The 13,123-nt window shown below is 37.4% G+C and overlaps 1 protein-coding gene across 1 annotated transcript in view; it reads right to left on the reverse strand.

The window, feature by feature from the left end:
• Window positions 1-3,657: 3,657 nt before the first annotated feature.
• Window positions 3,658-13,123, reverse strand: part of Gmps (guanine monophosphate synthase) — a 71,007-nt gene continuing 61,541 nt past the window's right edge. Inside the window, exons 13-16 of the mRNA XM_010636908.3 lie at window positions 11,537-11,652; window positions 7,485-7,615; window positions 6,116-6,288; window positions 3,658-5,056 (exon numbers count right to left, since the gene is read on the reverse strand). Coding sequence (XP_010635210.1) covers window positions 4,955-5,056; window positions 6,116-6,288; window positions 7,485-7,615; window positions 11,537-11,652 — 522 coding nt within the window. The 3' untranslated portion in view covers window positions 3,658-4,954. The remainder of the gene's footprint in view (window positions 5,057-6,115; window positions 6,289-7,484; window positions 7,616-11,536; window positions 11,653-13,123) is intronic.

The raw sequence follows: 13,123 nt of genomic DNA on the forward strand, positions 1-13,123 counted from the left end.
AAGTACATTCATCTTTGACAACTGTACACAGCTAATTTCCTTTCCTGCCCTGCCTTTAAAGGTCTTAGAGAATTACCTTGACAAAGAGAAACAGAAAACTTGGATTCTGGGCCCGAGAGGCAGCTCAGGGGCACAGCAATTGTCCAGCATGCACAACGGACCTGGGTCAAATCCAAAGCACCACAGAGATGACAAAAAAAAGTCTGGATTCTGGCTCCAGCTCTACAAACAGATGTAGGTTAATGATAAGGGAGACCTTTCATTTGTCTCAAAGCCAAACTGTGTCCTGTTGCCATTTCTAAAAACACAGTAAATAGACAGACTGCCACCAAAACATTCTGAGGAGCATTTGTCAAGTATCTTATTAGTGAAGATTCTGAAGTCGTCAAATCTTGCTAATAAATACCAGTTTTGAGAGTGGAGAGATTATTTGTGTTTTACTTGGTTGTATCTGATATTCAAAAAACAAAGCAAACTACCAACTTTTTCCCTTCTGTCTCCTGTTGCTTTTTCTTATTTGTAAAATAAGAATTTAGGGCTGGATTTAATGTTAGAAATTTAATCCAACTGTCTCATCTCACAGATAAAGAACAGAAATGACCTGTCCACATTCACACAGATATTTAATGGCAACACAAAGCACTAAAAATGGACAGTCCTGCCTACTTCATCTGAATTCCCAATCCTCTGAAGGGCAGAGTCAAGTTATTCAGTAAAACATGCTATCAGGATGAAGGCCAAACACAGAAAGGAAAATAACTTTTTGATCTGTTTATTTGGCTACATGCACCCAAGATTAAGGGGGACCAAAAAACAGTATAATACTGTATCTTGGATAAAGACATCTTCAGAAATTATGCCAGCTAGTCATGTTCTGTTTAACAGTATTGATGATTATAGATGGGGTTAAGGCAGTATTTGGTACCTCAATCTCGAAAATTCTTTTTCGTCTAACAATTTTAGGAATAAATTACATTCCAATTTGTAGAGGATTGACACTAGATCACCATCTCTAACACAAAACTCAATTCAAAATCAATCAGTGACCTAGGCAAGACCTGAAACTCTGAAACTGCTAGAAAACATAGGGGAAACACTTGAAGCCATAAGCACCAGCAGTGCCTCCCTGAATAGAACTTCAACAACAGAGAATATAATACAAGAGTCAACAAATGCGACTACATCAAATTAAAAAGTTCCCGCACAACAAGGGAAAACAACACAGTTAGAGACAGTCTATGGAATGAGAGAAATCTTGCCAGCTACTCTTCTAAAAAAGATTAATACCTAAAACATATAAAGAACTCAAAATTGTTAACACCAATACCCCAATTACTAAATGAAAAACTGAATTTAATAGACACTTCTCAAAAATAGTAATACATTGGCCAGTAAGTATCCAAAAACATAAAATTTAATCTGCCAGCCACTAGGGAAATGCAAATCAAAACTACACTGAGATTCCATCTCATCGCAATCAGAACGGCTATCAACAGGAATACATAAACAGTAAATGCTAGAGATATGAGCAAAAACAAACCTTTTGCTGGGCATGGTGGCACAGGCCTGTAATCCCAGCACTCGGGAGGCTGAGGCAGGAGGATCGCTGTGAGTTCAAGACCAGCCTGGGCTACACAGTGAGTTCCAGATCAGTCTCAACTACATAGGGAGACCCTGTCTCAAAAAGCCACCTCCCAAAAATCAAACAGACAAACAAACCCTTCTAAACTGGTTGGTGGGGCTATACATTAGTATAGCCACTAAGGAAATCAGTATGAAGGCTCCTCCAAAAAAAACTAAAAATAAAACTATTATATGACTCAGCTGTAACTGGTATATACCCAAACTAATTAAAGTCAACATACTACAGGGATACTTGCATACTCGTGTTGCCTGCAGCACAATTTATAATAGCCAAAATAGGGAACCAGCGTAGATGCCTATCAACAGATGAAAGGGTAAAGAAAACAGATAGGCAGGCAGGCAGGCAGACGCGAACGCACGTGCGTGTGTACACACACACACACACACACACACACACACACACGAGTACTATTCAGCTTTACAGAACAGCATTACATCATTTGCAGGTAAAAAAGGATGGAATGGAGCTCTCATATTAACTGAAATAGGCCAAACACAGAAAGGCAAATATTGCTATGTTTTCCTTTATATGCAGAATCTACAAAAGACATAAAAGTAGAAGGAAGACTATTACTAAACAAGAGAAAGGTAGTAAGGTGGAGAGGACAAGGAGTGTAAGAATAATGGAGAAATGGGGAAAAAACTTTGTCACTAAGAGACCATGGTGTTGACATAAATTTATTGATGAACAGGTACCCACTACACTGTTAAGTGAAACAGGTTAGAAAATAGTATATATGGCATTGCCAATTTAATTTTCAAAAATGTATACAGATGTTAAATAACCTAGAATGGAGTTCACATGTGTTTTAATCTGCCTCTAGAGAGAGAGGCTGAGCAAAGTTTTTTGCTTACAAGTATTGTTTTACTTCTGCTATTGTTTCTTAGTGGAGGAAATTAAGAATTGCCGTAAGTACATGAAGTGATATGTTAAATTATCTCAAATGAAGTAATTTCACAATGCATTTGGATCTCAGAATACCATGTTTATAAACTATCAATTATACTCAAAAAAATAAAAACAACCATCCCTTAAATTTATATAGTTTAGGAATCAGAATACATTATAAAAGGATTATGAGGACTAAGAAAACCTGACATTAAATTCTTAAATTCATTAGGTAACCATTCCTAAATTGAGCTTGTTCTTTTAACTGTAAATGGAACTGCAATCTTCTCAGTAGCTCAGATGAAAGAATATGAAGGTGTGCAGGTAATGCTGTGTGACACAATGCAACAAGCCCTCCGCAAAGACAGGTACTAAACACTAGGAAATGTCTTGAATCCCACAAATTTTAATTTTTTAAAACCTGTATTACGTGAAGAGCGCTTTGAAGAAAGCTTTTTTTCCAAGAATGACTGAACAGGTGTTTAACCAAAAAATATTAGAGCAGACTCTTACCTTCAAAATTTGAGCTTTGAATATAATATATACCATAAATGTTCAGAATGCAAAGATCAATAAACACTTCAAACTTATATAATCACTTAATCATGTTTGCATCAACCATCTGACTGCACGTGTTCCATACAACAAATTTCAGAAGAGATATTCTTCTTATATATTCTTCCCAACTCCTATTATGTGCTTTAAGTATAAAACCAAAAGACACTGTTACTGGAAGAGGAATTTTTTCAAATAAACATGTACTAATTTATGTTGGGAAGCATTTTACAGGTCTAAAATAACATGACTTTAAATCTGCTGAAATCCATTAAGAACAGCTCACTATCACATCCTCTTCCCAGAAGGCCATTACGAGTACCCCTCATCAGGGCAAAGAAAGAACTCTACATTTTTGTAGAACGTAAATACTGCTTCATCTCGGGTATAGCACTCACACTGACACCTCTCTCCTTGGTGATCTAGCAGCAGCTCCTGGTTGCCCCCTGGACCAGCCAGAGTGAAAAGATGGCTTCTGCCGTGCTTCCTTTTCTAACATTAAATTCTATTGGATTTTTTTTTTTTTTTGCACCCGTGATTGAAAGCAGGACCTTGCACTTGTGAGGCACGTAGTAGCACCACTGAGCTAAATGCCTGGCTCTAACCTTAAATTCTAAAGAAAAATTTGGACCTAATTAACAAAGATCTTCTCAACTAGGTATGAGGCAGCAATCTGAGGTGAGACTGCTAAGAGAAAAACATAGTAACATTCTAAGCTAAACTATGCAACAGTTGCAGAATTTTAGTCAACTACTATTTTATCATGCTTATATGAATGTTATAAAAGATCTCAGAAACTGGTGGCAGCGGCAAGCCCTGAATCAGACTTCTTGAATCTTATGTTATAGCTACTAGAAAAACATTATAAGGTTTGGCAAATACCTTGCTTGATAAAACTGGTCATAGTTCTGAAGGCCACAGTCTAAGCAGTAACACATCTGTCTATAGATTATAAGAGGTTACTTTAACTCTTCACTAGATGATGTAAGCATTTTTCTTCCCCATTTGTCAGCTGTAGGCATTTATCAAGGCTTTTGAACTCCTCTCACCATTCAAAGAAGAGATTAAAACTCTTCTCTTGAACTCTCTTACCTGGAAAAGAACAGGAAATTTCTATGCAAGGCTGTGAGAGCTGGTAATAGGATGGGAAAATAAATCTCCTTATTAATAAGCTTACAGTGAGTAACGTGGCACTGGTGTAGAACATGGTCTGAAAGCACTTTGTGATCATTCAGACCTGTGAACTACTCATAGCTTCTTCCTGCCATGGCTGTGGTTCCATGAAATTAAGTACTTCCAGAAATTTCTAGTACTGTTCCATCTTAAGGTAATCTACATTCTGTAGCCCCATATCCTGTGAAAGTGGCTAAAAAAGCCCATCTATACCTTTATCAGTTATGTCACCTCTCCTTCACCCTTTATAAATAAATATACTTATGGGAAAACTCACATTTTCCAAAAGGTAGACATAGTAAGTCACACCAATAATTAACACATTTTTTTTAACAGCTCTTAGAACTGGTAAGGAGACAGAGCCTATTACCGTCCTCAAACTCATTCACTTTCATTTATCTTCACAGAGAGACAGCAACAGCCACAATGAGTTTGTACGTAAGAACAAGTGAGGCAAAGGCAAAAGCAGCATCACTCTGAGTGGAGGCAATGGCACTTCGATTATCCATCCTAACTCTTCAGTCCCTTTCACTCATCCCCAACTCAGCTCTTACGCTGTAAATGTTTTTGCTGGGCACAACTAAGGTGTGATGTAGCTGTTCCGGTAACTTTTTTCACAGCACTGCATGTCAATAATGGAAATGGTGTCTAATCAACTTAAACTGCACACAGTACTTTAACAGAACAAGTTTATTACTCCCACTCAGTAGTTCCTGGGGGCTTTGATGTTAAGTCATACATAATTCGAGAAATACCAGGAATCTTCTTAATCTCTGTGACCATCTTTAACACCACCTGTTATAAAATAAATAAATAAACAAATAAATAAATAAAAGAGATCTCCTGTGTGTCCAACAGTCCTAAAGGCTCACAGCTGCAATTTAAAATTAAAATGTGATTTATTTTCATGTTTACCTTCCCTATATATAAGGATAGTCTCTGATTAATCTCATAGTGAACCTATTTATCTCTATAATAAACACTAATGAGTTAAAACAGTACATATTCAAGTGTGGAGCATAAACACATGCTAGTCTGCAAGCTGTGCTTGTTATCAGCCCACAAGTGTTAAAAACATTAACAAGCAATCAGATGTTGCCGCAGTATTCAAGCATGTGACTTTGTGTTTCAGCCAATGCTTTGTATATTATCTATTATCTATGGCTTAAACATTCAACTCTGAGGCCACCAAGGTGATACATGATACACTCTAGTAATTATCACTGTCAACAACATAGGAGGAGAGGGAGGCCTGGTCACTTTAGTGGCCAGAGATCTGGCAAATTTTAGCATTAAGGCAAAATAAAGCTGTCAGCTCACACTCCCCAAACCAGTAATCTACCTATAACCAGAGCCTCATACTAGTGTATTAGAAGGCTGGCCCAAATAATAAAACTCTCAGTTTGATTTTCAGTTGTAATTATGTACATAGCTCCTTTGGAATACCTTTGTGGAAAAACAGGATGGAGGAAAGTGTTGAAAAATGGAACTGGAATTGGTAAAAGAACAGTTCATGGATGTTTGGCCATACTGCCATCAAATCTTAACCTCATTTCTAACAGTCCTAAGATTTTCTTTTTGGGAAAAATTATGAGGTAGTAGGGTTAGATAAAATTATACATTACAGTTAGCTACTTTCTAGGCTGTAATCAGACATGTAGGCAGTGTACTAAATTTAAGGGCTTTTTCTGCTTGCTAAATGTATTAAGGAAGCAGAGACAAAAGAAAAAAATGGTAAACCTATCTTATGAACAGAGAACCAACTCCAGAAATATCACACCCTATTTTAGTCACTATATTATAAAATGTATGAAGTATTAAAAATGTATGTTAATAATAAAGTACATGAATTACCTCCACGGGGATCTCATTACCAGGTGTTGCAGGTATACCAGTCATGAAGTCACTAGTAATAAAGGTTCGAATAACTACAGATCTCTGGCATGAAGGCTGCTTCTGAAGTGGGTCCCGATCAAAATGTAATGGCGTCAAAATTATTGGCATTTGGCTAATTTTCCCAGCAAACCCTAGAAAAAGGAACATATAACAACCAATCATCACACCACAGAAAAGTGCTCTAACCCAATCCTCCCAGACAGTATCTAAAATCATAAACACATGCAAACCCCAGTTAAGATGGCTACCATGAATTCAAGTGTTCCCACAGCATTCTAAGAAGATGCAACCATAAACACAAGTAATATAGAATTTGATCACTGCATTGATGTTCATGATGTGATATATCCAAGGAGAGTTGATTTTCATTATTCAAGGTAGTTATACCATAGTCTATGCTGCAAACACTGAATTAATAAACACCGACCCCCTCGCCTACGGCAGTAATAGCAAACCTTTGAGAGTTTTCAAAGATATAAACAGTGGACTGTAGCACAGTGCCATAGGCTCACCACCACTGTCCTAGGGATTGTACAAGGTCACAAATGTATACAAGTATACACTTGCATCAAATGATCTGCACATAATCGTGTTTTATGTGTTTCTGTTTAGACACCTTACATAACATTTACTGTCAATTCATTAACTTTAAAGCTCACAACCCACAGCACTAGAACTCATGACTGAATATAGTTTAATACAGACTTTTTCATAACATATATCACAGTCTACCTGTGCTTATGAACCCAGACAGTGCTGCATCATTATGCTTGAGGGTGACTTTAAATAGCAAAATTATGAAAAAAAGCATAAGAATGCAAAAGAATGACACCACGAAAAGGACACTGAAAAACAGACAAGAAAACGACACTTACTTATAATAGGAGAGCTACAATAACAAAGCAGAGCACTGTCTTGTTCACCTCAGCTGGTTTGAGCGTGAACAGAGTAACTCTACAAAGTATTGCAGGTTTACCTGCAAACAGCCACCTAGGTAAATAAATTTCATTTAGAAAGCAACAGTACAGAGCCAGGCATGGTGGCGCACGCCTGTAATCCCAGCACTGAGGAGGCTCAGGCAGGAGGATCACTGTGAGTTCGAGACCAGCCTGGCCTACATAGTGAGTTCCAGGTCAGTCTCAACTACATAGTGAGACCCTGTCTCGAAAAGAAAAGAAAAGAAAATGCAACATTACAGAGCCATTCACCAAAAAAAAAAAAAAAAAAAAGGCATTTAAAAACCAAAAGTGATATCTTCCTGCTGGAAACCATAATGCTTAGGTTCCAAAATCTAATTAGTGTGTTATAAACAAAATGAGCAACTTACCTGACTCCCTGAGAATGTTATGGGCCTCAAAATCAGCTTGGCGTAAAGTACTAAGTACTCCTGTTGTCAAGAAAGTGGGAGTAACATCTGTAGGAGGTTCTTTAACTGGTGGGCCGAAGATATAGACAACTCTAACAAGGTAAAATTAGAGAGAAATAACATTTTAGCGTAAGAAACAAGGCACAGAGTATAATATTCTTTCTAATTATTTTTAGGCCCTTTTGCTACTCTTCAACTCCCTAAATAGGAACGACAGGATATATGATTACGGGAAAATCTGTATTTTATGTACTTCACTCAAAGTGTGTTCTCTGGAATACAAGTATCTCAGAATGTGCAAAGGTATAAGTGATCACAACCTTTGTTCCACAAGATGTATTAACTGACTATCCCTCCAAATTCATATTCAACCAGAATCAGTGGAAACAGGGTCCCTGTGGATATAACTGAGTTAACCTGAAGTCACAACTGAAGTAAGCTGATCCATAATCCAATGACCAGTGCCCTTCCAAGAGCAGGAAATGAGCAAACAGAAGAAAGAGGGCCATGCAAACTGAAGAAAGAAATCGGAATTATACTGCCACAAGCCTGAGGACTACAGGAACCACCAGAAACCAGAAAGAGGCAAGGAAGGATCCTTCTCCAGAGTGTTCAGAGAGAACACAGCCCTGCCAACACCTTGATTTTAAATTACTGGCCTTTATAATATATATAAAAGAAGAAATTTCTGTGGCTTTCAGTCTCCCAGTTTGTAATAATTTGCCATGGGGAGACCCAAAGTAATACACATAGTTCAACAAATAGTAGGTTTCTCTGTGACAAGACTTTAGAAACTGTAATATGCTAACACACACCAGAAATCTCCAAGTGAAGTTAAAATCAATTTCCAAAACCTAGTCCACCAATTTTTTCTCACTTTTGAGAAACAGTGATCCTAGAGATTCTCATTTGCACTGTACTTAAAATGTCACTGAAATGTGAAGCATGATGGTGCACACCTGTAATCCCAGCACTCGGGAGGCTGAGGCAGAAGGATCTCCATGAGTTCCAGGCCAGCTTGGGTTACACAGTGAGTTCAAGGCCAGCCTGAACTACAAAGTGAGACCAGGTCTTGAAACACCTGCCCCCCACAAAAAGGACAGTGAAGTAAGACTCAGTACCCTACTTTCTTCCAGATGGCATGTCTCACTAACACTCTAAGTAAATGTTTGTTTCAAAGAAAGACATGAAGATACACTGCGAGAGTTCGGAACATAACCTGAAGAAACTAAAATCGGACAATTACAAGAACCTGAGTTATACCTTGGCACTGGTTTGCAAGGATGTTTCTCAACCTTTACCCAGAAAACAAGAGAAAGTTAAAGATAGAGATCCAAGTGTCACTTAGCTCTCTGTACTCCACCTATGTCCAGAAGACAACTGTCCTTTAACCTTCAGCCCTTTAATCACCCCAATACTAAGAATCCAAACCAGGGCCTTCACAATGAGCTACATCTCCAGCTTTTTTTTTTGAGGCAAGGTCTCACTGAGTTACTAAATTTCCCAAGCTGAGCTTGAACTTTAGACACTCCTGCCTTGATCTCCCAGAGCGCTGGGATTACAAGTATGCACCACCAGGCCATGCAGCCCTGTCTGTCTTTAGCCAAGAACATAAAATCCCCGGTGACTACCATGGTAAAGTTTAATAATGGTTTTGCTGAATATGTACTTGGAATAAGATATATAAAAGAAAACAGCATCAGAAAGTAGGTCACATTTCTTATAAATACAGTTCCTAGATTTCATAAACAACCCTCAGACAAGAAAGTAACTAGTTGAGAACTCCACAAACCTGTGACTTCGAGAGCACACACGAACATGCTCTCATTCACACCACAGAACAGTAAAATCAGAGCAGTCCCCTACCTGTACAAAGGTTCCCTCATTTAAAATAGGAGTTTCAAAAATGAAAAATATTTTAAAACTTCAATCCCCAAAAGAGAAAAAGAATCTAGTCTACCAAAATTCTTTGAAGGACTTGCTAAATTCTTCTTTAAAAATCTAGTTTTTGCTCAGCATGGTGGTGCATGCCTGTAATCCCAGCATTTGGGAGGCTGAGGCAGGAGGATCACTGCCAAGTTCGAGGCCAGTTTGGGCTATGTACTGAGACTCTGTCTCCAAAAACCAACGAAGTTTTGGTTTGCTGACAGACTGTTTATTCTTTTTTGAGAAGAGAGGAAGGGCTGACTTAGGAAGGAGACATGAACAAGAGGGAAAAAAGAAAACAACACAGAAAAAAGTCAATTTTGAACAAGAGTGATTGTCCTTTGGCAGAAGAAAATTAAAGAGCACTAAACCTGAATATGGTATAAAAATTTTTAAATACCAATAATATATTTAAAACATTGGAAATAAATTTAGAGAAGGGAGGAGATGAAATATGAACCATTATTCTACCGAAGAACAATTATAACAGCGATCTCCTTTCAAAACAGGCAATTATAAATCTATCCTTATTTACACTATTTACACTTATTTACAATTCTTTTCTTCAGTATACTGATACTGCTACTGAATTTGGGTCTTCGTTTCATCTGTACACTTGTTTTTCACACAGTATATGATGAGTATATTCATCATGGGGAGCTGGTACCTGACATTATTTGAATCCTTCCTTTTCCCTCCCGCCATCTCTTGGACCTTTTCATTCATACACACAGGACACAGTACACGTTTGCAGTGCACAACACCCAAGTTCCTCATAGGGACTTGGTACATGCACACAAAACTTCACAGTCCTCCCCCGGACTTTAATCTCCTTTCCCTCCCCTCCCTGTGCCCAGGCTAAACATCTGAATACACTTTTTAGCGGGCCTGTTCCCATCAGTAAAAATCTGGCTTCCCTCTAACTTTTTAGCACTTAACTATACATATTCTTTTAGGTTCACAGTAATGTAGGGTTACAATTTCTACAACAGACCAGTAAAATGAAGCCTCAAGTAATTATTTTTTGTTGTTAGCTGTCCAATATTCATGAAGAAAATTCAAGAGACTGGCGCCTGCCTTGCAAGCACAGGGTCTGAGTTCAGTCCCTGGTGCCAAAAAAGAAAAAAAGAAAATTCAAGAGAGTGAACAACTCTGAAATAACTAGCAATATGATAATAAACAAGTGAGATTTTTGAAGTGTAATTGGGACCATACAATTGATTTATTAGAAATACATATTGGGGCTGGGGATTTAGCTCAGCAGTTCGGTGGCCTGCCTTGCAAGCGCAAGGACCCGAGTTCAAGCACCGGTACCAAAAAACAAAACAAAACAAAACAAAAAACAACAACAAAAAAATACATATCACTTGTCAATACACCTAAGAAACTAATGTACAATTAAAGGAAAATTAAGCCTGAAAATGTAAATCATGTTGAAATACAGCTTTTAGTGATATACCTCTTTTTCTTGCCTATTTCTTCTTTGATTTTCCTTGGCTTACTTTTTTTTTTTTTTTTTGAGACAGGGTCTCACTACACAGGTTAAGCTGGTCTTGACTTCATTAGGTTTCCCAAGTCAGCCTTAAACTCACAGATCCTCCTGCCTCAGCTTCCCAAGTGTTGGAATTACAGGCAGGCATCACCATGCCCAGCTCCTTTGATTACTCTTAAATTCTCTATTCCAATTTTACTCATAATTCCATAACCTGAATAACATTTTTTTCAGTCCTTTAGGAATAAAGCATGTTACCATAAAACCAACAGCATAAACTACTGATCTGGAAGATATGCTTTAAAGTTACTTTTAATATATTATAGTAAAATAAAAATCCTCTTTATTTCTATAGTCAGTAATTTTTTTAAATAGATGATTACACTGTGGTAAAAGACAAAAACACAAGGTAATACTGAACATTTGCCAAACAACAGCCAAAGTACATATTTGAACAGAGCCATCTGTCATAACTATAACTTACCCCACTCTACACTTGGGCTTTGCGTCTCTTATTAAAAAGAAGACCCTAAAATACCACATCTTTCCACCGTACCACACCTGTGTCTTTCTACCCTGACCCGGCAGAACATACCTGTTAATGTTATGACACATCCTCGGTATAAGCCTAGCAAGGAAAACAAGAGACTCCCAGTCAGGCTCATCTTTACTGGAGATTCCACACACGTAACTGTAGGAACGACAGTCACCCTGAAAGTGGAAATATAAGCAATACTTTTTTTATAAAGTTTTATAGGGGTCAAAAGATAGGTGGAGAAATATGTTATAAATGGTGACACTATTAATTTTTGGCCTTAAATCTGAATATATTGTTTGACTAGAAGTATATTCTAGATGTTTCTCTAATTATATAAATAAACACCTCTCTTGGGGACCTGCACTCTGTTTGAATGTGTACTTTTAAACTTCTACATACATCCCCATATGCCTCTCAGTGATGCATCCTGAAAATCCTTTTTCTATGATGGAAGTTGGTGAACCTATAACCTGCCCAGGAAGGTGGTGAGCCAAGGGTCCCATATTTGCTTTGAGGACCTCCTTGGACCTTTCTTTTGGTAAGCCAGAGGCAGGAGATAAATGAGGCACTGAGACTATTGCTTTGAATTATCAAAGAATGATGGTTCATCTAATGATATAAATAAATTCCAAATTAAAATCCCATATTAATTCCCACCTGAATCAGCTCAGACAAACAAAGCATCCTGGTACAGTAATTTCAATAAATGATTTGACATATGCCAGATATCCATTGGTATTACATTCCAATTTCCTGCCCATTCATGGACAGGTAGCATATTTAATCTGTCAGATAAGATCTATCCACTTTTACTGGATAAAGTTTTCTTAGGTGAGTGACAAAAACAATTCATAAACGGGCTGGGAATTTAGCTCAGCAGCACCGCACCTGCTTGCAAGTGTAAGGTCCTAAATTCAATCCCTGGTACAAAAAAAAAAAAAAAAGAAGCTCTTACTTATCAATTTTTTTTAGTAAGAAGCTAAAAAAGTTAACTTAAAGATAAGTAAATAAGCCAGGTGTGGTAGTGTACACTTAATAATCCCAGCAATCCGGGGGCTGGGGTTAGGAGGAACACCTTGAGTCTGAGGCCAGCCTTGGCTACATAGTAAGTTCAAGGCCAGCCTGAACTACACAGCGAGATTATCAAAATAAAACAAGAATGAAAACAACCTAATTAACCAGCAACTGATGACATGTTAAAGAAAATGCGGTACATACACACAATTAAATATTAGTCAGCCATAAAAAAGGATGACATCCTGTCATTTGCAACAATGTGGATGGAAGTGAAGGTCATAAGCCAGGCACAGAAAGAGAGATACTACATATTACTCATGTGGAATGTAAGAAAGTCAATTTCACTGAAGTAGAGAATAGAATACTAGTTACTCAGAGGCTGGTAGTTAAGGAATGGTTGACCAATAGGTATATACTACATTATAGTCAGATAAGAAAATAAACTCTGGCATTGTATTACAGTTAGGTGATTACAAATAAGAGTAAAATATTGTTTTCAAAAACTAAAACTTGCAGGTTTTCACCACCAGAAATGATAAAGTATTTGAGATGACAGATATTTTCACCTGATTTGAACATTTTAATATACATAATATATAATATATATAACTGATAATATATAACGTA

This window comes from Fukomys damarensis, unplaced genomic scaffold, assembly GCF_012274545.1.
Source record: "Fukomys damarensis isolate Sample0158 unplaced genomic scaffold, DMR_v1.0_HiC HiC_scaffold_37, whole genome shotgun sequence".
In the NCBI taxonomy this organism is placed as follows: Eukaryota; Metazoa; Chordata; class Mammalia; order Rodentia; family Bathyergidae; genus Fukomys; species Fukomys damarensis.